At 52.6% G+C, this 26187-nt stretch overlaps 1 protein-coding gene across 8 annotated transcripts in view; it reads left to right on the top strand.

Moving 5' to 3' along the window:
* The window catches only part of CGN (cingulin), a 66379-nt gene that overhangs the window by 14821 nt on the left and 25371 nt on the right, over positions 1-26187 (top strand). For 2 of the 8 annotated variants that reach the window (XM_073322420.1, XM_073322427.1), the window contains exons 2-15: positions 7769-8999; positions 9978-10081; positions 11721-11790; positions 13798-13912; positions 14472-14623; positions 15088-15249; positions 15657-15869; positions 16798-16946; positions 17689-17830; positions 18410-18622; positions 19210-19416; positions 20311-20568; positions 22994-23164; positions 24812-24973. In XM_073322420.1, the coding sequence (XP_073178521.1) occupies positions 7797-8999; positions 9978-10081; positions 11721-11790; positions 13798-13912; positions 14472-14623; positions 15088-15249; positions 15657-15869; positions 16798-16946; positions 17689-17830; positions 18410-18622; positions 19210-19416; positions 20311-20568; positions 22994-23164; positions 24812-24973 (3321 nt within the window). In that variant the 5' untranslated portion in view covers positions 7769-7796. The other 6 variants (XM_073322421.1, XM_073322422.1, XM_073322423.1 and 3 more) reach the window with 6 other exon arrangements.

Below are 26187 nucleotides of genomic sequence, written 5' to 3'. Positions count from 1 at the left end.
GTGATCTATCTGGCCAATTCCTTAGACTATTCCAAGACTTGAGACTTATCTTAAACAACACTTCCCATATGTAGGGCCCTGACAAATTCATGGTCTGTTTTGGTAAATTTCACAGTCCTAGCATTTTCAAAAACTTGAATTTCAGAGTTTTAGATATTTAAATCTTAAATTTCTTGGTGGTGTAATCATGGGGGGTCCTGATTCAAAAGAGGGTCACAGGGTGTAGAGAGGGTGGGGTGTTGCAAGCCTATTCTGGAGGGGGGGGTTTCAATCACAGTATAGCCACCGTTACTTCTGTGCTGCCTTCAGAGCTGGGTGGCCAGAGAGTGGCAGCTGCTGGCTAGGAATAATAGGAATAGGCTAGGCCAGCAGCAGCAGAGAAGTAAGGGTGGCAATATCATACCATGCCACCCTTCCTTCTGTGTGACTGCTGGCGGTGGCTCTGCCTTTTGGGCTGGGTGCCTGGCCAGCAGACCCCGCTCTCTGGCCACCCAGCTCTGAAGGCAGTGCAGAAGTAAGGGCAGCAGTACCACAAGCCCTCTACAATAGCCAGCTTTCACAGAGGAGACCAGATTTCACAATCCGTGATTTGGTAGGGCCCTAACTGTGTGAGAGACAGCTGTTTCTTCAATAGCCGTAAGGTCTAAATTACAAACACTGAGCTGTGTGATCATCTAGATGCATTTTCCCACATCTTGCAGAAGTTCAGCCTCTAGATTTCCTTTTTGAATTAAGAGGATTTATGTAGCCCCCCCCCCCTTTTTTTTTTTTTAAATGTTTTCCATTCTCTTTCTGCCAGTTGCAAAATACCCTTTTGGGTTAACCTGTTACCAAAGGTACTATTGTGTTGCTATCTCCATGAGCAGAAGTTGGCCTCTTTCCATCAGTAAAACAGTGATTCAACAGCTCCAGGTTGGGGGTGTGTGTGTGTGTGTGTGTGAAGACCCATTAGCAGCCTCCAGTTGCCCTTCCAGTGTTGTCTTTACTTCCTTATCTTAACTCTATGGGCCAAATTAATCCCTGCAGTATAACACTGAAATGGCTTGCATGAAATCCAGTTTAGGCTTTAGTCCTTCAAGGGCTTCCAGCTGGAAGTATGTCTATACAGCAGCTGACAGGTGTGATTCCCCAGCTCAGGTGGGTGTACATGTGCTAGCTCTTCTCACTAGACATAGCTGTGTGGCCACTGGCTCGGGCCACTGGCTCGGGCTAGCCGCCTGAATACATACCCAGGGGGCCGGGCGGGCGGGACAGCACTCTGGCAGCTAGTCAGAGCCACCACCCATGCTGCTGCCGCCATAGTGTGCTAAACCAAGCAGAGCTTGTGCGTGTATGTCTGCCCGAGCTGGGAATAGCCCCTCCCAGCTGCTGCAGAGATGTACCCTGAGAAATTGGAGTCCCAAGTTCTAGCCTCCTTGCAGAATTACTCAACACTGGTGCTAACCCAGCAAGCACTGGAGAGGCTATTGCAGGGTAGAGTTAAGATGCAATTGTGTCATAAAGCTCTAGCTTGGCCATAGCTGGGTGAGCACAGTGCTCAGTTTAATGTAACTGCGTACAACACTCTACTCCTCCCCCCTCCGTTCTGATGTGTACTATCTTGTAAACACTAAAATCCCTCCTTTGGGACAGCGTTTGGGCTGGGTTTCTCTCAGGACTGCTCTTCCCCTTTTTCGGGTGGGAGCGGAGTCCAGATATGCTGTTTCTCGAGCCCCTTTATCAGCTGAGCTGGACTGTAAGAATTCCTGACAGATTAAACATTTACCATGACTCACCCACCTCCACGTAGGACAGGGTGTGATTCAGATGCAGCATACTCTTATACTAACTCTATTCAGGTGGCACCTAAGAGCCCCCATCATGGATCAGGACTCCACTGTGCTAGGCGCTGTATAAAGAAAGCCCCTGCCCCCAAAAGCTTACAACCTATGTAAGTCTCTAGTCCCTGCCTCTGACTAAACGTGGTTGTACGCAAGAAACATACGGGAGTTACAAGGTGCAAGCTAGGGAGATCTGGGTTTGTGAGCTAGAGGCAGTGTTAACATTCCAGCCATGTGTTTTGCTTGATTAGTGGTTTTTTTGCACACTGTAATAGTGATGTTACCTCTGCTTCCCCCAGGCACTAGTTCCTGGAATCTGGTATCCTCCAACTTTATTGCCTTTCTGCTTCCTGGGTAGTGTCTCTTACGTTATTCATTCTCTCTTCTCCCCCTGCCTCTGTCAGACTTACCATGTGTACTTTTTATAGAGGCTGTTATAGGTCAGCACAGCTGATGCCTCCCGTACCGGTTGCTCTTTCCTTCGTGCAGTGGCACATCATGCTCCATCTGGCTGAATCTTGAGGCTAGGATTGGCACCTACAAGCAGGGCTATCTCCGACCTGACTGCACTGTGTCCATTCTGCCTTGATGTGCTGCAGCATCTGTTCTTTTCCTGTTACAAAAGCCACCCACCGCTTCCTACTTGCTGTGATCAGCCAGGCTCCTGTTGCTCCTCTCTTATATCAGTTGCTTTTGCCAGATCTTGTTCCTTCTTCTAGTCACTAGGTGGCTGGAGAGTCTTGAAACAGCTGTTCTGAATCCTTGATATGGTCTGTCCCCCTGCACCATCCCATCACAGAGGTGTCTCTCACTAGGTGTTTAGTATCCCTCTGCTTTACAGGGTCTTTCCTCCCATGCATTCAGAGAGGAAGATCTAAGACCAACTGGTAAGATACTGCTGCATCTTGTTGATGCTCTGCATCGTCTAGCCTGGAAATATGAAAATAATAGGATTGATTAAGGGTATTTGCTATCTGCTTGTGATCTGGGTATATTTACAGATGCTAGGGATAAACTCCCCTGGATAAAATCAATCTCGTTATTTCAATGCTCCTACAGTCTGTGTGGATCACAAGCTCAGGACACGGAGTGTAGGGGGACCCGGTATCTTGACACTCTCTGTATGTTGCAGAGGGCGAGTGGTCTAGTGATGGTCAATGTCTGGTACGTGTCATGCTGAAGACCTCAGGCTAGATTTAGCACTCTGTGTGAAACAGGTGTAACTATGGAGTTATCACATTTATGAGCATATAGACTGGAGATTATTTCCTGTCTCTTCCCCCCCGGCATGATATGGACCAATTTAAGAGTGAGTTGTAAACCTTAATTCTGAATTTCCGCAAAGAGGATGAACCAAACACTGAGACTGGTACTGTAATTGGCAGAAAGATTTCTGCAAGTCTTCACCCACACCCACACAAACAAAAAGCCTTCGGGAAAGAGTCCAGTCCTAACCGTTAGATTGTGGAGGCTGTGAATTGGGACTGCTGGGCTCCTGTAGTGTGTGTCCTTTTAAAATAGCTGTGAACGTATTATTAGAAGCTGAAGAACACATATGGGTATGACTAATTGTGCTTACTGAATATACACAAATATGCCCGACCTAGCTACTCGTATGCTCCTGCTCGGACTGGCTTCCTGCAGCTTCTTAAATATAGCACACAGTGAGCACTACTGGAGGGCTCTCAAACCATTTAAAGGGATACTACCCTCCACTTCCAGTCCAGATGTGGACTGGGAACCATGGTGTAGTGGTTAGTGCAGGGACTCCTGGGTTCTGTCCCCGACTTGCTGTGTCACCTTACGTGAAGCAAAGTTTGCCTCTTCAATGTATGTGCACAGTTACAGGCAATCTCACTGGGAACTGCTCACACCTCAGAGGGGAAGAATCTGTCCCTCTGTGTTGGCTTCTCCACTTGTACAATAAGTGACGAGAGGTACAAGAAATAGTGCCCATCTTCATAAAGTACTTGGATCCAGCACAGTGGGGCCTGATGTGACCTGGGTGATACTGAAAGACAAAGATGTGAACAGCGCTAGATGAAAAGGAGCAGTGTTTGGCATTTTGCTTTTCTCATAATTCTAATAATCCCCAGCTCTCTTCATCCCTAGCTTTCAAGCGCTTTACAGGAGGCCAGTGTCCGTACCCGTATTTTACAGATTGGGGAAACTGAGGCACAGAACGGGGACATGACTTGTTGAAGGTCACCCAGAAGTTCCGGGGTCGAGCTGGGGGTACAACCCAGGTCTCAGCAATCCTGTTCCAATGCTCTTCCATGAGGCTACACTGCCTCCCAAAACACGTATTTGTATGGGATATCTCCACTGTTTGCACCCTCTGTGTATGTGCTTGCTTGTCCGTGTCTGGGGCACATCCTGATGACTACGGTGTCTTCCAGACTCGTGCAATCTCTCTACCCTTGTACGAAATGTATAAGCGACGCTGCTTGTGAAGTGATCCTGTGAAAACCTGTATACAGAGGGGTAAGGTGGCTTTAGGGCCTCACTGCCTGAGATTCCCCCTCCCACACTCCCTATGTTCCACCACAACAGCTAATACAACTTGTCTTGGTTGCTTTTAACAATTTTTGGGGAGGTTTTGGGGGGGGCAGGTGAGGATCCCAATTGGAAACATCTTAAAGGGGCCCAGATTGTTAAAGTACAGAGCACCTGCCTGAAATCACTGGTCACTCTGATGACTTAGGGCTGGTTGACACTAGGCTAGAAAATTTACATCAACTCAGCTGTGTCACTCAGGGGTGTGAAAAATCTAGCTATGCTGACCTAAGTCCCTGCGTAGATGGCGCTAGGTCAACAGAAGAATTCTTCCATCGACTTAGCTACTGCTTCTTGAGGACATGGACAGATTCTCCCATCAGAGTGGTGGCTTCCATATAGGGTCACACCTGGGGTCTCTTACACACCCCGAAGCCTTTTCCTATAAGCCTCAGATGTCAATTCAAATGTAAGCTTTTGTGAACTGTTCACAGTCCCCAGTATCAACTCTATCCATCTGGCTGTACGCCTCTATGGCTTTGGGACCAATACCGGGTGAAACAGCGGGGCCGGTCCACAGCATCAGCCAGGGTCAAACTGCAAGACTTCTCAAAGGCAGTGAGGTAGGCGCCTATATCTCCCCTCTCCTCTTCCATTGGGGCAACAACTTGGTATCGAGGTACGCTAGAGCAGAATCACGCTTTTCGTCCAGCTGGAAGGGCAGTCTCCAAGCTGCTCTGCCGATCAAGGATAGAAGGAGCCCTGGGAGCTCAAACAGGTAACCTGCTTGGCTGTCAGACAGCTGGAGCGGAGGCAAATCAAACATGCCTACAGATGCCCTGACTGCCGGTCAGTTACATGCTGGAGGGAATTCAGGCAGGCTGTCATTCCCATTACGTGCTGCCGGCCGCCTGCCCGTGCCTACGGTGAAGCAGTCTGTGTAGCTTATGGTAATTGATCATCTAACATATTGCGAAGGAAATTGATGCAGTGAGGCTCACTGCATCCAATGGGGAGCAAAAGACTCTCTCCATGCAGGCTGCCCCTGGGACTGATGAGTGTTACATCACTTTTGTGCTCAATATGTCACTGCTAATATCTGTTCCCACCAAATGGGAGTCTTACGGCTACCGAAGTGCTGGGGACGCTAGCTTAGATCGAATGCCGGTGACTGGGTGCAGTGGTGTTCTTATTCAGGTCTCTTGTGGATGTCGGGCATCTGCTTTTGGACCCAACAGAGGTGCTAACCTTCAATTGCAGCGGGTATGTAGCACTCTGCTAGTGCTTCTTAGGCAAGCAAGCCAGAAGAGGTGGGTAGTCTGGTCTTCAGAGTTTGCAACACACACACACGATTTCTCTAAGATCGTATCCTGCTTTTCTCCTCTACTTTCCCAAGTGAGCATGTGCAGGGTGTATTTGCTGACGCTGCATATTTTTTAACAGGAACCCGAGACTGTAGGCACTTGAGCTGTGCGGCTGATTGGGATTTTGATCAGAGAAGGAGAACAGGATGGGTTGCATCTGGAATGCTGGTGACCAGAAAGATGGCATGAACTCAGTGTCAGGATAACAGTCTTTCGTTGTGTGTGAAACTGCTCTGTCCTAAAAATGCAGCTCGGTTCAGACTTGAGGCTGAGGCTTCTTGCCTGTTGTATGCTTTTTTGGTTTAGTGTCTCATAAGATTTTAACAATTGTGTGTTTGTCTGCTTTTGGGGAGTGGGGGAGATTTTTGAAAGAAAAATGCTGTGCTTACAAACTTCAGAAAGCTATTAATCTCCAGCACGGCTAATCCTTGCATGAGATGCATTGCTAGTGTGACAAGTAAAAAGGAATTTTCAGTGTTGTCTAAGGTTCTGCAGTAAAATACGCCCCCCCCCCCCGATATTGGAAACAACAAAATCTTGCACTTGAGAAGCGTGTGTTTATTTATTTAAGGGGTGTCTGTTGGATAGAGAGGGAAAGGGAGTTGGGACTCCTGGGTTCTGTTCATGGCTCTGTTGCTGACTTGCTGTGTCCTTGGGCAAGTCACATAGGCCCTGATCCTCGAAGGGCATCAGTGTGGTTGAAGACTGATTTGTGGAGCTCTGCTTCCTTCACAGCTTTGCTTAGGCCCTGATCTGGCGTTGGATCACTCTCTGCTTTGAGCACCTTGCATTTCTGGTTCTGCTTTTAAAGGGTCCTGCCCAGTGCACCTTCTGCTAGTACATGTTTTTCAGTAATAAAAGGAGACACATATTAGGAGTGCCGAACTTTAATCTCTTGAACACTGCTCCTTATCTCCAGTGTAAATAAACTCTATCGACAAAGCATTCCACATTTGAATAGCATTGAGAGAGAGAGAGTGCCTGCCTGCTCTGGTGGGTTATGCTCTGCTTTCACGAAGTTAATCACATGCCTTTGTGGTGGTTGAGCTCTTTAGCTTAACAAAGAGGAAGTTTAGGGGTGGACTTGATTAGCCTATGTAATGGGGTTCACTCACCACTGTGGTGCCTCCTGCTGGCTGTCTTGGGAATTAGCTCAGTGACCTCTTCAGGTGATGTCTTGCCACCATCACTCCTGCTCTAGGACCCACATCTTTCCAAGGACCGCAGCGTCCTCTTCAGCAACACAGACCTCGGCTATGCCACACGCTGTGCTCCCCCCTTCCGGGGGACCTGCAGTCCGCTGTTCAGCCACTTCCCTTAGTGGCTACTGCAGCAAATTGTTTGGCTACTTCCCCGTGGCGCCAGCATCCTCTTTGCCCTTGCCTCAGGGCCGCAGCCAGCCAGTGTCTCTCACTTCCCCTGGTCCCTGCTAGCAGCACTGCTCTGTCCATGATGCTGGCAGTTGTCTCAGCCCTCCAGAGACACCATCCTTCCTCTCTGGGGTCCCAGCAGAGAACTGCCCTCCTCTGCCCTGCAGCTCCCTTTTTATATGGGCCTGCTTGGCTGCTCCCCTCAGCCCTTCTCTGTTTGGCTGCCTTCTGCGCAGCCTCCCATGGGCTCTGTTAACCCCTTAGAGCCCAGTGTGGGGCAGGTGCCCCATCATAGCCTACAAGTACCTTCGTGGGGAACAAACATTTAATAGTGGGCTCTTCAATCTAGCAGAGAGAGGTTGAACATGAGGCAATAGCTGGAAGCTGAAGCTAGACAAATTCAGCCAGGAAATAAGGGGTGTGTGTGTGTGTGTGTGTGTGGTTTTTAACAGTGAGAGTAACCACTGGAATAATTTACTAAGGGTCATGGTGGATTCTTCATCGTGGGCAATTTTTAAATCCAGATTGGATATTCCTCTAAAAGATCTGGCCTCTGTGATTCAGGAGGGCTGACTGGATGATCACAATGGTCCCTTTTGGCCTTGGAATCTATAAGCCCAGTTTCCTCAAGTGCAGCCTTGCCAGCAGCTGCTCCTGGTTCCCTACTTAAACCCAGCTGTGCCAGTGGCATAAGAGTGTTCTCCTCTTTCCCTTGCAGGAGGCTGGAGTGCTTTTAACCCCCGGGGATGGAGCAGCATGTGAATGGAGCTATGGCCGAGAAGCCAAACCCCATGGACTATGGAGTTCAGATCCGATTCATAGATGATCTGAAGGAAATGAAGAAGCCCCAAAACATCAGGCCTAAGCATTCCAAGCCAGGCTCCTACGGGGTTGCGGTGAGGGTCCAGGGCATTGATGGGCAGCCCTTTGTGGTCCTGAACAGTGGGGCGAAAGGAGAAGACTCCTTCGGGGTGCAGATCAAAAGCGAAAGTAAATACGGGAACCCCGCTCACAGCCAGTGGCCTGAGCAGCTGCCCCCTAACTCTCTCAGGGAAGGCCCGGGCTCCATCAGTTCTGATTCTGATTTGCCGGAAAGCCGGTACGTGGCCAGACATTCCCAGTACAGCACCTCTGACGAGGAGCTGAGCTCCCAGCGCTACCCGAGGGAGACGAGGCCTGTCAGCGCTGAGGCAGCTCATTCCTACCGCCAGGATGGCTCCTCGTCCCCTCAGGGTGGCTCCAAACAGCTGCCACCCCAGAGGCCTTTTGGGGAGGAGCTGAGGAGGACTCAATCTCACAGCTCTCTCTTAAGCCCCAGTTCAGAGGAGGCCTATGGCCCAAGCCCCCTCAGCATGCAGCCCAGGGGCACCTACCGATCCCAGTCTCCAGCCAGTACCAAGAGCAACAGCACGCTGGACATTGCAGGCAGGAAAAGGACTGGCCCCAGCCGGGAATCCCATCCAGCTTCTGGACGAAGGTTTGTAGGCAAGCAGCGATCACCAGACCCAGAGTCCAGGTCTGGTCCTCGGCAGCCAGCTGACCAAAGTGACATTGACACGAAGCCCCTGTCCTCAGTGGATTCCCTGATCACGAAGTTCGACGGGAAGGTTCAGCAGAGGGGCCGAGCTGCCAGGAGAAGCCGGATCTCCCTGGAGGAGAGGAAGCGGTCACAGAGTCTTGAAGGCAGGGTGTCCTACTACGACACGGCCGATTCCAGAGAGCTGAGCTCCGCCCAGCTCCAGGATCGCCTCACGGAAGGGCCGAAGGGCCTGGCTGCCAAACCGCCTGGTGCGGCCAATGCCTCTCGCACCGGCAGCCTGAACCGAGCGCTCCCGGAAAATCTGAAGGAAAACTCAGTCAAGGTCCAGCTGATGCGAGACTGGACCCATAAAAGCTTGGAGGAGCCTGTGGTTGAGCAGCAGCAAAGTCAAGTGCAATCTGGAGTGCAGGTAACTCTTCGTTTGGGGCTCAGTCCTGCTCGGCACGCTGGCCGTGCTTCAGCACCTATTTCACTCTAAGCACAGGAGTAGCCAATGGGAGTAGCGATGCGCTTGACTTCTTGACAGCCCAGCAAACCACATGCTGTCAATGCTCAGGATGGAGCTTTAATTAGCTCTCTGGGCCTCAAGTTCACTGCCTGGGTGATGCCATTGGTCCCTGATCTCAGGATATGCCTGTACTGCAGTCGGGAGGTGTGATGGCAGTAACTGCTGCACAGGCCAGCTTCGCCTGGCACCCTGGGGACAGAGTCAGGCCACCCGCTCGTCTTGCTGAGACTTTGCTGCTGCGGTTCCCACTAGCTTTGCACTGCAGTCGCAGTGTAGACGTGCCCTGCGATGCCAGACTCTGGTGGTGGCTGCAGCAGTGTGGTTATTCAACCTGAAATCGGCATGCTCCATCTTCGGGCTCGTCCTACCCCAATGAGGAAGCTGCTGCTCCTCCTCCTTAAGGAATGCTGTTCCCAGCTGGCCTATTTCCAAGTGCTTTATGCACTAGAGTTCAATGCTGGGAGCGTAGGTCCTGAGGTGCATTTGACTCGGAAATTCACTAGGCCCTTAAGGGCCACAACCTAACTGCCACCTACACCTAGTTATATCAGATCCCAGCCACGTTTGCTTGCAAAACTGCTGCTGTTGTCCTCTCCTAATATAGGGAGCAGAGTGACAACGTCATAGGTGGATGCAGATCTTCCTGCTTCAGGGTATAAACCAAGCACTCATTGTCTGGGCTTAAGAAGAAACTTACTTTGTGGGTAGGTTATTCCATAAAGGGAGTGGTGGGGTTGGCTTGCGCATTGCTCTGAATCAGCTGGTGCTGGCTCGCATCAGACGGGATACCAGGCTAGATGGGCCCGTTGGTCTGATCCCGTCTGGCAGGTCCTACTGCTGTGCAATGAGCATCTGGTGATGCTTGTCCTGTCTCGTTAGCAGCTTAAGTCCACTCCAGATCTTCTGAAAGACCAGCAGGAAGTCTCTCCGCCTGGGAGCAGCGAGTACACCAAGGAACTGATTTACAGTATTCTGAAGGATGGGTGAGTGTTGGGCCGAGCGCTTGTGGGTCCAGTGTTAGACAGGATATCCGCATCTGATGTGCAGCTGGCTCCGTTGGAGCATGGGGGACTGGAGGCATTGAGTGCTTCACTGCCATAAACTATGGGTGACAAGGTGAGGGAGGGAATATCTTTTATTGGACCAACTTCTGTTGGTGAGAGGCACACGCTTTCATGCTTACAGCTCTCTCACAGAAGTTGGTCCAATAAGATATTCCCTCCCGCCCCCGTGTTTCTCTCATATCCTGGGACCAATACGACTCCAACAATGCTGCATAAACTCACTCTAGTGAAAAAGGTTTCTGAAACAATACAAAGACTTGCTGCATCATCTTGGGGGTGGGATCAGGGCTGACCAGAGGCGGGGGGAAAAAAGGGGGCACAATTGTACTGGGGCCCTGAGCTCAGGGCTCCCCCCTAAACATCTGTATAAATAAAGTGAAATGGGAGGAGGTGGGGCCCCAGCAAACGTGATGCATCAGGGCCCCACATTTCTCTCAAGGGGGTGGGGTTTCTCAAGTGAACTCTGCCCCATAGCTCTCGCTAGGCAAATCTATCCTAAACAGGAGCCTTTCTACCAAGTCTGTTACACAGGAGCTCAGACTAGCTGATCACAATGGGCCCTTCTGGCCTTAGAATCTGAGTGTAGAAAATCTGGCCCCAGATGTGTAGGAAAATTGGTCCTTTAAATAAAACAAAACTCTGTTCCTTTAAATCCAGCCCTGGGATAGGAGTCTTGTGCCCTGGGCATCTTGCGGGAGTGTATGCTTAAGAACTCTTGAACCCACACACTAACAACTGTAAGCCTCTTGGCTAAACGGTAGCAACTCTAGAAAGGTGCAAATTGTGCACATGGCAACCTTGGAGCCGACAAAGGGAATTAATTCCTAGTGGCGTCGCATTCTGTTTTAAATAATCCTGTGGAGGTGGATAGTGTCTGTTCTCTGGGAAGTCCCCAGGTGGGTGGGAGTACAGGGCAAATGAGGCAGCTGATCTGCTGAACTTAATCACTAAAAGGATTCTCTATGGGAAAGCAAGGGTTTAAAGATGACCTCTCTCCTTCCCCTTCCCTGCCTTGTGGATACTTGACTGAAACACTCACTTTCAGATTTTCACTCCCATGGCTTCTTGTAAAGAGGGACTTACCCCTTTACCTTCAATTCATATATTATGGGCCTCATAAACTGTGGGGAGCGGTGAATCAAACTTTCCTCTAACTTGCCCCAGAGGTTCTCATCATAAGTGTTACCTGCAACAACATTAAGTTAAAAAATCTGGACAGAAGTGTGTATGTCTCTTAAATACTTACTTTGGTAACAGGGGCCAAGTATCTGAGCACTTCACAACCTTTAATGTATTTCATCCTCTCAATGCCCCTATGAGGCAGTGAAGAGCAATTATCTCCCTTGCTCAGATGGGGAAACTGAGGCATGGAGGGGTTAAGTGACTTGCCCACGATCACATAGGTCCTGTGGCAGAGCAGAGATTCAAATCTAAGTCTCCAGAGTCATAGGCGAGTGCCTTAAACGCTGCTTTGCTTTTCCTCCCCCCGACTCTTGTGGCTGTGTCCCTTTTAACCTGAATGATTTTCTTTGTTGGTATTTGCTTGTTTCTTTTTTAGGAGTAAAGAAAGAGAAAGCTCACTGAAGAGAAAAACCAACCTGATGTTTGAGAAGATCCAAGCGCTCACTGTAAGTCTCCATATCAGTCTCCCCTTATTTTGCAAAGAATGACATTCACCCCTGGACAGAGTCCAGTGCAAAAGCCCTATAAGACTTATGGGGCACCCGGCTCTCAGCAGAAGGGTAAATTTTTCACCCCCGTATTATCAAACCAGGGTGGTACTGATTGGGCAGGATGACTGCCGTTTCTTAGTGTACATCTGCACTGCAGCTGGAAGTGTAGAGACGTACACCTGCTAGCTCCAGTCAAGTTAGTGCAATAAAAATAGCAGCATGCCAGGGTGGTGTGGGCCGCGGGAGAGGCTAACAATCCTCCTACTTAGCTATTGTTTCACATGGGATTGTTCTCCGGGCAGCTTGCGTTGGTTGCTGTGGCAAGGCTGCCATTTTTAGTGCACTCACTCAGTCAAAGCTAGCCCAGGCATGCTGCCCCAAGCTGGAAACTTACAGCTGCACTGTAGACACTACCCTCTTCTCCTGACCCGCACCAAGGGGCTGAGCTCCCTCCCCCTCCACCCCTCACGGGAACCCCCCAATACACAGCGTGGTCAGATGCATTGTGGGCTTTTCACCTTTCGTTAAGCCATCGACAATTGGCCCCAGCTGGGGGTTGGATTCCAGGCTTGACAAGTCAGTGATCTGACAAATGCTTTGCTCTCTAGGGCTCAATATTTTTATCCTTTCTGAACTGCAACCTTGAGCAGTTTGAAGCAAGAATGAAAGTTTTGGGGCTGGGATTCTGGGGTGTGTGTGTTTGTTTACATTATCCCATTCGCTGAAAGAGATCAGTTTTTCCTGTGGACGCTGCTGTGGCCCTGGACTTGGTTTTTTGTTTTGTTTGTCATCTTCTCCAGGGAAGCAGACAGAAATGACTCTTTCATTCTGAAAATTATCTGTGTATGAAAGCAACATGGCTTCCTTTCAGGCATCAGCTCTGATGCTGCTGGAGATGTTAACTTAACAGGGAGCGCAGTTCCCGTTTCATATTCCATGTTAAAAGGGATCTGAACCCATTTTGCCAACTCCACCATTCTCACAGCTCATTTGGTGCTGGCTCCTTCCTGCTGTGCTTGGAGCTTGCCTGAAATGGCTGCGATCTTGATTAAACCTGGCATTTCAGAGCCTCGGACTTGAGGCCCAACATACCTCTGGCAGGACGTGGATCGATATCTCGTGTCAGGTTTAAAAACAAAAACAAAAAACTGCTGCTGAGAATGATACTGTCATTTTTAACTCTTAACTTAAAGGAAGTTTAAAATTGGTGGCCTGAACTACTTGAGCACTGAGGGGGGAAAAACCGGAGACCACTGGATTGGCACTCAGGAGATCTGGGTCCTAGTCCTGGCCCCACCACAGGCTGCGGGTGTGACCTTGGGCAAGTCCTTGCGCCTCTCCATGCCTCAGTTTCCCCGTATGCACCCTGGGGATACTCGCTCTGCCCTGTCTCACAGCGGGGTTTGTGAGGATCAATACACTAAGACTGTGAGGTGCCCAAAGTCTGTCATGATGGAGGGCTGTAAAAGTACCTAGATAAAACTAAAGGTACCCTGTATCAGTGTTACCACCATCAGAAGAGACTGAGATCAAGGCCCTGTTTTGCTAGGTGCTGTACAGACACGTGGTCCTCAAAGTGAAGTGCTTGTCATGTACATAGGAAAGAGAAAGGAAGATCCCCACCCCCGTTTTACAGGCCTGTCTTGGGTACTTACCTGGCCCCCATCACCACAATATCAGAGCACCACACGTTCATCAATCAATTCATCCTCCCAAGACCCAGAAGGTGGAGCTAGGCTGTTGTCCCCATTGTACAGGTGGGGAACTGAGGCACAGGGAGGCCAAGTGATTTGCCAAGGGTCACAGAGGAATTCTGGTGGAGCTGGGACTTGAACCCAGGGCTCCAGAGTGCCATCCCAGTCAGTGTCTTAACCACAAGACTGTCCTTCCTCTCCAGTAATTGACTTCAGGCAGCATCTCCAGGGTGCTTGTGTTAGACAGAGCCCCCTCTTTGTTTAACAGGTGGTGCCTCCTGAGGACGCGAGAGCATCCATTTCCCAGAACAGTGAGCTGAAGAGGAAGGTGGAGGAGCTGCAGGAGAAACTAGATGAAGAGACAAAGGTGACACCAGTACCTGGTCGGTTAGATGCACTGGACAGTCAACTCCTGCATTGCTAGGAGGGTGGTGGAAGGCTGCCGGCCCTATGGAGCTGCCACCCTTCCACTGCTTTGGGTGGGGAGGGGGGGTGAACTCTGTGCTGTCACCATACACCCCAGCATGGAGTGGGGAGGTTTGGGGGGAGACTTGGCTAGTGACTCTGTAATTACATTGGTCCAGTGGCTGTAAGTACTGTGTACCCTTTACTCTTGGACTGGAATATCAGCTGTAGGGCTGCCTGCGGGTTGTGGGGTGGGTTCTATCTCTGCCTACCCCTAACCAGTTCCCTGCACAAACCCATCCCTTTTTTACCTCCTTCCCTCCCCGCAAATTAGGAGTGAGGTGCCTAATCCCCTTAGAACCAGATCCTCGGCTGGCCCAGTTCCGGTGAAGTCAGTGGACTGACTTACGCCAGCTGAGGATCCATTTGTGGGATGCCACGAGAAACGTTCTCTGAAGTTAGCTGGTGGCAGCATCCATTAAATCCTAGCCTCTCCCTCTTCCGTGGCCGCTAATGCTCTATTCTCCCCTCTCCCAGCTCCGCCAGAAAGCGGAGCAGGCCAGGGAGCATGCCAGGAGCAGTGCTGCTCGGAACCTGGAGAGCCGGCTGGCGGAGGCGCAGGACAAGGGCAGGCTCCTCAAGGAAGACTTGGAGAAGACGATGCAGGAGCTGAAAAGCCGCTTGCAAGAGTAGGAGCCACTTCTTGTGTCTGGGGTGGGCTACGCAGGTCCTGGCAGAGCGCTAACGCTCTTCGCTATGGATACTATGCTCTCCATCATTAATAAGCCCTTCCCACCTGAGTTAGGTTGTGGGCATCCCTGTTTTATAGATGGAGAAACTGAGGAAGAAGTGACTTGCCTTATCTAGCTGATCCTAACTGCCTCAAGGCCATTAATGGCTTTGTCCTCTCAGCCCCTGCTTGAGGTATTATCCCCATTGTACAGCTGGAGAACTGAGGCACAGGGTAGATGGAATGACTTGCCCAAAGTCCCACAGGAAGTCTGTGGCCAAGGCTGGGAATTGAACTCAGGTCTCCTAACTCCCAGCCCAGAGCCCTACCCACTAGGACCCCTGGTGTCTGGGCCAGAATTGTATGTGGGGCTGTGGCTGTACTGTGCTGAGACCAGGCTCCTCCCTGGCTGGCTCTAAACAGGCTCACCGGGTCTCCTCTAGGCTGACGGAAGTGAAAGCTGCCAGAGAGCAGGCAGAGGACAAACTGGGAGACGCAGAAGAGCAGCTAATGGGGATGCACGAGGAGCTGGACAGGCTGCGGAAAACCTCGGTGGACTCTGCAGACCGAGACGAGCTCATGAAGGTACATGACTCTCCCCACCTCATCATGCGTCTTGGATCCTGACTGCGCTTCTCAGCAGGGGTAAATAGATGCGGCCGTTGAAGCCGACGGTGCTGCGCTGAATTACAGCACTGGGGGAGCAGGGCCTCTCCCTGAATCAGCATTCCACCAGTAATCCCTAGCGCCCTCCGCACTGGATACAGGAGGTCAGTCTCATTATCCCCACTGAGCAGATGGGGAAACTGAGGCACAGTAACTTGCCCAAGGTCACCCTGCAGGCTGGGGGCAGAGCTGGGAAGGGAACTCAGATTGCCAGAGTCCCAGTCCAGTGTGTTCCACTGGCCAAGACTGCCTCTCTACAGCACTGCTAGACGTGTATAGCATAGCTCCAGGTGGGGAAAGCATCTCTGTCCCTCCCCTGCCCTCAGGAGCTTCTGGAAACCAGAGAGGAGTTGGAGGAGGTCCTCAATGCCAAACAGAAGCAAGAAGAACATCTGCGCCTGCGGGAGCGGGAGCTGACAGCACTGAAAGGAGCCCTGAAGGAGGAGGTGGCGAATCACGACAAGGAGCTGGACCGGGTGACACAGCAGTACCAGCACGACATGGACCAGCTGAGGCGAAACATGGAGGACGTGTCTCAGGTAAAGCCACAGACGCGTGAAATGGAAGCGTAAAGCGAACACGCTGGGGGAACTGTTGGCGTCTGCTAGGAGATTAAGGCTTGCTCATTTTACGGACTGGATTTAGAAGACATAGAAAATTATAGCTGTGGCCCGCTTCCCTTAAATGCCCTCCCCACTAGCTTTTCAGTTGGCTACGACCTTTGCTTCCTGTCCTAAAGTATCCTCGAGGGGTGGTGTGGCCATGGGCGCTGCATGTCCCTGCTCAGTGACGGGGAGGCTCTGGGCTATACCAGAAAGTTGCACCAGTTTTAACTTACGGTGTGATCTCTCTTAAACCGCTTTCTAGCTGGTTCAGACATCTCAGTGGATGCTCATTTTGGTCAGAACCTGATTTATTTCTGCTCCACACAGCTGACCAAAATCAGCGTCCATGCAGCCTTCTGCACTGATTTAATGAAAGCTGGTTTAAAAGAGGTCCCAGCTCAACTTAAACTGGTGCAACGGCTCAGCCGATGCCTTGGTTGGTGTGTGCAAAGCACTGTGAACCGCCAGAGAAAAGGGGCACGTTACTTAGCGCTCCTCCTCCCCCAGCACTGAACTTCTGAATCCATTGACCGAGTGCTACCTGTGGGTGCTCAACTCACTTGCTTAAGCGATGGCTCGAATATGTCTCTCCGTGGTGCTGAATTCTGGTGTGTTACACTAGTATCCAGTTGGAGGAGCTCCCTAGATTTTAGAGAAGCTACTGCAGATGACCCTGATGTAACAAAGGACAGGATCTAGGCTGGGTGTGCGTTGGAAGCCTCCACTAAGTACACGGAAAGCTGTAAGGAACCCTGTGTAAGTTTTGCAGAGGTTTCTACCAAGGCACAACTTTCCCAACCTACTTGCAGTAAATGCACCCAACCCAACAGCAAATGTTTGACAGCTTCCTTCCTGTTCCTAGGACCAAGCCAGTCTAGAGATCGAGAGGCAGAAAATCAACTCGATAGTGAGGAAGCTCCAGAAGGAGCTGGAGGAGAGCAACGAGGAGACTGGCCACTGGAGGGAGATGTTCCAGAAGAACAAGGAGGAGCTGCGCAGCACCAAGCAGGAGTGAGCTCTCACTGATGCGCCGTGTGCATCCCAGGATCGCAGCTGTGACTGGGCATGGTTAGCTAGGGCTGATCTGCCCACAGGCTAGAGTGGCCCTAAAGGGTTCGGCTGCTCCATCTTATCCAGTCATAGAATCATAGAATATCAGGGTTGGAAGGGACCTCAGGAGATCATATAGTCCAACCCCCTACTCAAAGCAGGACCAATCCCCAATTTTTGCGCCAGATCCCTAAATGGCCCCCTCAAAGATTGAACTCACAACCCTGGGTTTAGCAGGTCAGTGCTCAAACCACTGAGCTATCCCTTCCCCTCAAACGCCTTTCCTGTAAATCCAGGAAAGATAACTGGGGGATGTCTCCCAACCTGGCTCTAGGGTGTCATTCCAGGGAGAATCAAGGCAGGATTCTTGGCCTGGGCTCACTGGCAGAAGCCGTGATGCGGTCGGTGGACAGGCTTACAGGCACTGGCATTGCTGATGCGGAGCCCAGCAAGGAGCTGCACGGTGCCTCTCTCTGATCCTGTCACAACGTTACCCAAGGGAGGATAGGGGGTCGTGTAGCTCAGGCTTGGCTGGTGTGCACAGGGCATGCGGCCAGCCACCTAAGTCTCAGTGCACCCCTCCTGGTGACCTTCATAGGCTTTCTTCCCACTCAGCCCAGCTTCCCATAGGGTCAGACTCCCCATGGTTCTTCCATGGGGCAATGGGGAGCCCACCTGGCACTACTTCGCTTCCCGCACGCAGGCTCATGCAGGTGAAACAGGAGCGGGAGGAGTTCGAGGAGGAGCTGCGGGAGCTGCGGGAGCGGTTCTCGGCCATGCGGGTGGAGGTGGACCAGGTCAGGAACAGCACCGTGGATGCTGGCCAAGTAGAAGCCCTGAAGAAGGTATGATGGGCAGAGCGTGGTCAGAAGGAAGGTGGCTCTTGGCTCATGAAGCAGCTGTGTGAACTACCTGAAGGTTGGGGCCCGGTTCTCACGGATGCCAAGGCCTCTTCAGGCCACTCTGGTAGAAGAAAGGTGCCTTAAAATGAGCTCCCTGAGATCGCCATGGCACATGGGGCCACTGTACCACTGGTGTAGCTGTTGGCATAGAGGGCAGGGTAAGGAAGTGGTCAGAGCTTGCCCCACTACTCTCTGCTGCCCAGAGCCCAGGGGGTTATGGCTAGAGCAGGTTGGGAATCTTCTGACAGTTTTTCTTTCCCTCCTTGTCCCCCTCCCCCTCCCCCCAAATGGGGACAGGAAAAACCACTTCCTGCCCAGGCCTAGCTACCACAACGCAGTGGTCTTAACTGGGACCACCGCTAAGCTGAGGGTAGCAGGCTCTCTGGGAGCCCAGTTCCCTCTCTGTTAGACCTCCGGCTACCTCATGAGCACTGCCGGGACTCCCAGAGCTTGGCGCGTGTATTCGATGCTCTTTAAAGCCTGTCAGCAACTCTCCTCCTCCTCCTCCTCCTCCTCCTGCAGAAGCTGCGTCAAGCCCAAGAGGAGCTGAGGGAGCTGGCTTCAGAGAAGCAGGCCCAGGACGAGCTGGTCCACCAGAGGGAGCAGGAGCTGGCTGCCCTGAAGGGGGCACTCCAGGAAGAGGTGGCCAGCCATGACATGGAGGTAGAACAGCTAAAGCAGCAGTTCCAGAAGAACTTGCAGCAGCTCAGGAAGGACTACGACGAAGCTGCCAAGGCAAGAGCCCCGGGTCTCCCAGCTCGGACCCCCTATAGCAGAGGACCCCTGGGAATGCCTATCCCTGCCTGATCTCAAGCCAGGCATGCTGAAGGCTGCAAGCCTGGGTAACTGGCACCGGTGGGCAGTGATTATTGCAGCTCAGGGGTGTGGGGCACAGGACTGTACCCAGGACACAGATCTGGGGCACCTTCTGCACAGCTTGCTTTCCTGCACCCTGCCCCGAGACCTGCCCTTTATCGCTGTGACAGCAGCAAACCTCTGAGCCCACAATGCCCCTTGCGCGTGTCTGGCTGCTTGCCGCCTCCATATCCTTGGAGTTCCGTCAGAGGCTCCATTTCCCACCCCGTTGACCCAGCAAGCGAGAGGTGTCACCTCTTGCAGAGGCGCCTGCTCACTGTGTGTGGGGCCACAGTGGAACGGGCACCCTCTGTCCAAAGATCTGCACCTGAGAGCCCATTTGCCCTCCGCTGGACAGAAGCCTTTGGAGACCAGCTCCTGTGAGTGCCGGCTTCCCACGTGCCAGCGGATGGTGTCCGGATCTGGCCCTGGACTCACCTGTGCATGTTTTCTTGCCCGGCGTGCAGGTGAAGGTGGCCGTGGAGAGCGAGAAGGAGGCCACGGAGCAGATGAGGAAGGCCATGGAGTCCGCTCTGCGGGAGACGCAGGAGGAGAATGACGACTTGAGGAGGAAGATCCTGGGCTTGGAGATGCAGGTCAAGGAGTACAGGCACTTCTCCGAGAACTGGGAGGGCTCGGAGGCCAGGCTCAGGGAGAAGATCACCAAGCTGGAGGTACAGGAGGGCAGCAGCACTGCCGTACGCACAGACCCACCTCCTTCCCCAGCTTCCTTCCCAGGGGAATGCCTTGAAGGCCCCATGGTGCTGGGTGCTGCACAGACCTGAAGAAAGTCAGTGCTTCAGGGCATGTCTACACTATAAAGTCAAGTCGGCCTATAGAGTTACAGCCACTGTAGTAATCACTGCCCTGTGATTCGTGTCCACGCTGCCCTTTTTCCGTCAGTGGTGTACGTCCTCACCAGGAGCACTTTCACCAACTTTAGAGGGGCAGTGGCGGGGGGGCTGAGTCCCGTCAGCTGCTGTGCTCCCGACAGGGAGCAGAGTGCCCAAGGGGTGCGCCTGGTGTCCAGTCAGCTGCCCCATTTCTAGCAGGGAGCTGAGAAGCCCAGGGGGGGATCCTGAGCCAGGAGTGGAGACCATGCAGCAGCCCTGCTGGGGAGCTGGCTTGTCAATCTCACGGCTCCAGCAGAGCTGTGAAGTTGACAAGAATGACAGCCAATAGATGTAAGTAATACAGTGTCTACAGGACACTGCGTCGCCTTAACTACACCGACATAAGCCCTATGCCTCTTGTGGAGGTGGAGTTATTCTGTTGGTGTAACAGGGCACTTCCATCGGCGGGAGCGAGGCTGTAGTGTGTACTCTGACATAATTAGATTGATGTAAACTGCCTTCTGTCAACCTCCTGCTGCCATGTAGACCAGGCCTCAATGAGCTTACTGCCCACACAGAAGGGAAGGGCCTTGCCCAGGGTCACCCGCAGGTCACACATCTCCTGAGCATTATCCATTGGACCATGCTGCCCCGTCCAGACTGAGATATTCAAATACAAAGCTCCCAGGGATGTTAGGGGCTGGGCTGTTTCTCTGAGAGCTCCTCCCCTTCCAGGCTGATCGCAGACAGATGGAGGTATCCTTGGAGGAGGCTGCGGAGCAGGAGCAGGAGCTGCTGATGGCCAAGAGGTCTCTGGAGAGCCGCCTGGAAGAGGCCCAGAGGAGTCTCAGCCGGCTATCTCAGGAGCACCAAGTGCTGAACGCCTCGCACCAGGAGGAGATGAAGCAGAAGGAACAGCTGAGGAGGACCAAGAATGAGCTGGAGGAGCAGAAGAGGCTGCTGGATAAGACCACAGAGAAGCTGACCAGAGAGGTTTGTGAGACTCCTCAGCTGATGTCACCAGCTTAAAGCCTGGGGGAGGGGCCAGGTGTTGCCCATGCTCTCCCAGGGCCGCTTGGATCAAGTTATTGCACTGCATGCTGGGACATGTAGTCTCTGTAGGATGTGGCCATCTTAGTCCTGAGAAGCTTGCACAAGGGCCCAGAGTTTAAACCTCCCGCCACCCCCCAAATCTTACACTGGTGGCATTTGCTACCAATAAGGGGAGAGGCCTCTATTTGAAAAGGGCTGGGATTCTGATATGTCCAGCAGCTAGGGTGACCAGATAGCAACTGTAAAAAATCCGGACGGGAGCTGGCGGAGGGGTAATAAGTGCCTATATAAGACACAATCCTGAATATTGGGACTGTGCCTATAAAATTGGGACATCTGGTCACCCTGCCAGCAACCTGCTTGCAAACAGGTCTTGGCTGCGTTGAAACATTAACGCTAAGATGCATCAGGTTCATAAACTGTTCCATTCCACCCAAGCATGGTATCCTTCTGGCTGGGCGGGAGCTTTCAGAGACCTTGGGCTTAATACTCTGGACATCAGCTGGTGTTGCCAACAGATCAGGTGGCTGCACCCGAGCTGAGCTGTACCAGCGCACAAGGTAGGGAGGTGGTCTAGGGGAAGCCTCTCTTCTCCCTGTCAGGCGACCGGCCTGCCCACCCGCCAGCTAACACGTTTGGCACAGCCAGCATTAAGCACCGCCTGTGACTGTATTTTGCTCGTGCTCGGAGATCTGTCTGGGAGCCCTTTAATAGAGCACACACGGGACAGTCTTTCTGCTTCCTCTCCCTCTGGCTAGAACAGGATTTAGTCTTTTAATCTCAGGTGCTAGGAGAAGCCCATGAAACCTTTTGCGGGAGAACAAGTTCCTGCCTCCAAGCTGGTATCCTTAGCCACAGGACGAGGTGGTTCTCGGGTGTATCGTTCTAGCTTGTGAGCAGCTGGTACGTGACTAGGAGTTGCCATGCAGCTGTCCTACAAGCTCTGACACTTCTGTTTGTTTAGAAGAGGCTCTCTTAACCTCTTGTGAGCTAGTATTTCATCAGCTTGTACGAGGGTGGCCCCCACTGTGCTAGGCACCACAAACCCAGCGACTGCAGGGCGCTTTTAATAATCCCCGGCTCTCATCTAGTGCTCTTGATGAGTAAATTCCAAAGAAGGCCTGTACCATTGTCCCCATTTTGCAGATGGAGAAGCTGAGGCACAGAGCAGGGAAGTAACTGGGCCAAGGTCACCCAGCCGCAGAGCTAGGAATAGAATCCCGGTCTCCTGAGTCCCAGTCCAGTGCGCTGTCCACTAGGCCACGCTGCCTCCCCATTTTTAGGAGTTTCCAGTCTAGGTTACAGATAAAGCAGTGAGGAGCAATAACTGGCCATTGCGGGAAGCGAGCATTAAAGTGGGTGACGCCTCTCCAGCGCTGCAGGGGAGGCCTGACGTAAGGGAACGGCCAGATCATTACACAGTGTCACGTGGCTGCCAACTCCGTTTGTCGCCCAGGCTTACAGAGCTGTTGCTTGGCGTTTGGCTGGGATTCTGCAGAGGCGGCGGGCTGGCCTGCTAGCTGGAGTGCATGTGGCTCGTGCTGCCGTGGCTTGGCTCGCCAAGGGGTGGCATTGGGAGCTCGCCCAGTAGAGTAACTGGAGATGCCTTGCGAAACCAGCTGAAATATGGAGCCATCTGGAAGGTGCTGAGCCACCAGCTGGGGAGGATATTAGTACAGACTAGCTTTTCTTGCCCTCTTAAAATGTCTCATTAGTCTCCATAAAACCCACTACGACTTCTCAGCTCACTAGAGACCCCAAGGGATGCAGCATCCTGGCAGGTCCTGGATGCTAGAAGATTTGGGAGTTGTAGGGTGAACTCTGGTATCCAAGGTGACTCATTTTGCAGTCCTCTGGCCCCACCAGGCTCGCTTATGAAATTCACTGGATGATGAGCTCTGGTGGCTGGATTACCCCAGCGATAGGTGCTGTATAAATCTAAGCTGTGCTGCTGGGTGACCTGCAAGGACTTCATATTGCTGGCCCCAGCCAGGTTAGCCAGCTGCGTTTAACAGGCATTTCTGTGCAAAATCTCTGCTTTGAGTTCAGCTTTGCCCGTCTCCTTCGGACATCAGTACCATTCCTAGCAGCCTCAGCTCTATTGTTCAAACCAAATGTCTGGGAGAAAAAGGGGAAAGTCCAGCCCACTAACCAGTATTGCAGGGAACACCCTCTTACTTCCTTCCCTTCCTCCTCATGGTGGTTCTAAACCTACTAGGGCTCTCTTCCCTCCACTCCCATGGACGTTAACTGGGACCCCCCAGGTGGCTCCAATGGCATCGTTGATCTCCATGTGGCCCAGGGGAGGTGGTTGGTTGTGGGCACTAATTGTGGGTTCCTAAGTACTCCTTCTCCTGTGCTCTAGCTGGACCAGATGGCTCAGGAGTCCCACAGCTCACTGGCCATGCTGCAGTCGCAGCTGGAGGAGTACAAGGAGAAGTTACGGAAGGAGGTTGCAGATTCCCAGAAGCAGGCCAAGGACCGCGGTACGGAGGTGGAGAAGATGCAGTTCACCATGGGCCGGCTGCAGGACGAGGTAGGCTGCCAGCTCTCAGGTGCTTCGTCTTGCTCACAACCTGCCAGGGGCCGTCTTTAGAGACGGCGTCTACGATGTGTTTGCCAGAAATCACTAGCGCTGGGAAGATGCGAACGTCCCTCGTCCACTTTCAAATTACCCAGTGTAACCAAGTCACGCACCTTCCCTGCCTCAGGCAAACTGCCTGCTCAGCTCAGGCCTTGATCCGAAGGTGAGCGTAGCCCTGTTGGAACATGGGAGAATGCAGGAGCAGCAGCCAATGTAACTCTAGACAGTACAAGAGCTCCCTTGCCCCCAATTCCAGTGGAAGAGGCTGCACTACCTGAGACTGGCCGCTGTGTCCTTGAAGTCGGCTGTGCTCAAGGGCATCGCAGAGGCTGTATCACCAGCGATCCCAGATCAGATCTGTTCAGTAGACAAGTAAAGGGGTGAGCATCTGTAACAGCAAGCGCCAGCAGGGACCAGAGTCGGACTGGGCGCCGTCTGGCTCCCACATGGCCAGCAATAAAGATCCTGCAGTCGGAACTTAGCAAATTCCGTTTGTGAGCCAGGAAAGAGTCTGCCTCCCTCTTGCATCGCTTGGGGGACTTGGGGACAGACTCTGGTTCCCTCCTCTGGAGCTGGGCTGGCCCTCCAGGGCTAAGAGGAGTGACAGGTAGTGGAATCTCTCTCTAGTTCAGTCTGCTCTGTTCCGACTGGGAGCGCAGACTGGACAGATCGAAGCTGGAGTAATTCTCGCCTTCCGAGTGAAACTGCAGCATCTCGGCCTTCCTGAGACCAGATACCTCTAAGGTGCTTCCTGTGAAACCCATGAGCCCAGTGCTGGGCCCCAGCGTGTGCGGGTGGAGTGGGGTTGTGCGCTCGCAGGGCTGGAGAGCTCTGCCCAGCTATTCCGAATCCAGCTGCTGAGAGCCCTCTGTGCAAAGAGGGAAGCTCTGCTGTGGCTAAGCTCTGGGTCAGCTGCAGCATCACCAGCTCCAGGCCACACGTAGGGCACAGGCTGGAGTGCTGTGTGAGGTGCATTCCCCTCCTTGGCTTGTGTGGGGGTGGGTTTTTTGTTTCAAATCCAGAGTCATTCCAGTCCCTTCCTGCAGGCTGGCCGCTATCCAGAGGGCCACTCGCTACCTGAAGTATTTAGCTTGGTGGTGTCTGGCCCCTCCTACATCTGTTAATCACCCTGATGACAGAGCTGGGTCTTCTCTGCTATGCAAAGAGCAGATCACCGGTACTATGCGTGGGTGCCCAGAAGTGTCCTTAGACCAGAGCCTGCTGGTTGCGGGGGAAGAGTCTCCTCTCGCCGCACAGTGCAGAAATGGGGGCTGTTTCTCTTTTCTCTCCCTCTCCTCCAGCCGAAGCAGGTTGGCCATGGCTGTCTGCAGGGCTCGCTAGCACTGCAAGCATCAACCACACAGTATCACTGGAGGCCACTAGGGGGTCGTTCAATGGTTGGCACCACACTGGTCCTCCTAAAGCCTTTGCTTCTCCCCTCCCCCAGGATCCTCTGCTTTGTCCAGCTGCTACACCTGTGAGCCAGCCTGTGTGGTCACTAGGGGAGATCTTCAGATGCCTGGCATGTACAGCTTTCTGCAGGCTCTAGGGGAATGCCGGGGTAGCGCGGTAGCTCTCTGACGCCGTCTCTTCCCGCAGATCACGCGGCTGAAGCAAGCACTTCAGGACAGCCAGGCTGAGCGGGAAAGCGCCGTGCTGGATAAGGATGTGCTGGCCCAGCGCCTGCAGAACCTGGAGCAGGAGGTGGAGTCCAAGAAACGCTCCCAGGGCGATCGCTCTCGACAGGTCAAAGCGCTGGAGGTTCGTTTGCTCTCCCTGACCCTAGTGCCGCTTTGAACTCCTGTGGCACAGGGAGCTCACGGGAATGCAGGAGTTCTTATTCACAGGGCTTCGGAGCGGAGCCCGGAGCTGGAGCGGAGCCGGAGCACAGCTCCAAAGCCCTGCTTATTCAAGTGCTGGCAGGTGAGGGTCCCCCTGGGAAGGCTGCAGTGGTTGGGAGGGGAAGAGTCTTTATGACCAAGTCCCCATCTCCACTGCCAACCTTACTACAATCCTATCTGTGCCATCTTCCTCCAGAACATCTCACCAGCACTAAATTCCCATGCACAGAACGTAGCATTGTTCTCTGTTCTGCCGCAGAATGGGCGCGACAGTGAAACTGCAACTAGCTCCTTTAGCATGGCACCGAACAGTGTGACGCACCCTGCCTGGGACCCCCAGCAACAATCTGGTGACTAGACTGCCCTGGCACCCTGATACCAGTGCTGCCTCTCCTGCTTGCAGCCCCAGTAATGGCGTAGCTGGGGGACACAGGCCTATAGTCTAATCCATGAGTATGCAGTGGGTGGGGGCTGTATCTCCGGGTCTGCCTGCGTTCCCCAGAGTCCAAGCCTCTGGATTGGCCTGTTTTAGTGCCACAGCTATGCAGGTGCTGGTCAAATGCTTTTTCTCCCCCCAGAGCATCTGTAAGTACACGGTCTGCTTTCTCCTCCAGCATGTGCAAACAGCAGGTTGGTTAATGCTGACTGCTGAGGTTCTGATTGCCACAGCCTTTTCTTAGGCCAAACTCCCACTGACTGCATGTTGGGGGGCCTTTCGTGACATAGAATCATAGAATCTCAGGGTTGGAAGGGACCTCAGGAGATCATCTAGTCCAACCCCCTGCTCAAAGCAGGACCAATTCCCAACTAAATCATCCCAGCCAGGGCTTTGTCAAGCCTGACCTTAAAAATTTCAAAGGAAGGAGATTCCACCACCTCCCTAGGTAACGCATTCCAGTGCTTCACCACCTTCCTAGTGAAAAAGTTTTTCCTAAAATCCAACCTAAACCTCCCCCACTGCAACTTGAGACCATTACTCCTCTTTCTGTCATCTGCTACCACTGAGAACAATCTAGATCCATTCTCTTTGGAATCCCCTTTCAGGTAGTTGAAAGCAGCTATCAAATCCCCCCTCATTCTTCTCTTCCTCAGACTAAACAATCCCAGTCCCCTCAGCCTCTCCTCATAACTCAT

The sequence above is a fragment of the Lepidochelys kempii genome, chromosome 24, assembly GCF_965140265.1.
Source record: "Lepidochelys kempii isolate rLepKem1 chromosome 24, rLepKem1.hap2, whole genome shotgun sequence".
NCBI classification, from domain to species: Eukaryota; Metazoa; Chordata; order Testudines; family Cheloniidae; genus Lepidochelys; species Lepidochelys kempii.
Note: the sequence above shows the minus strand (reverse complement) of the source record. Positions and strands in the feature narration are given on the sequence as shown.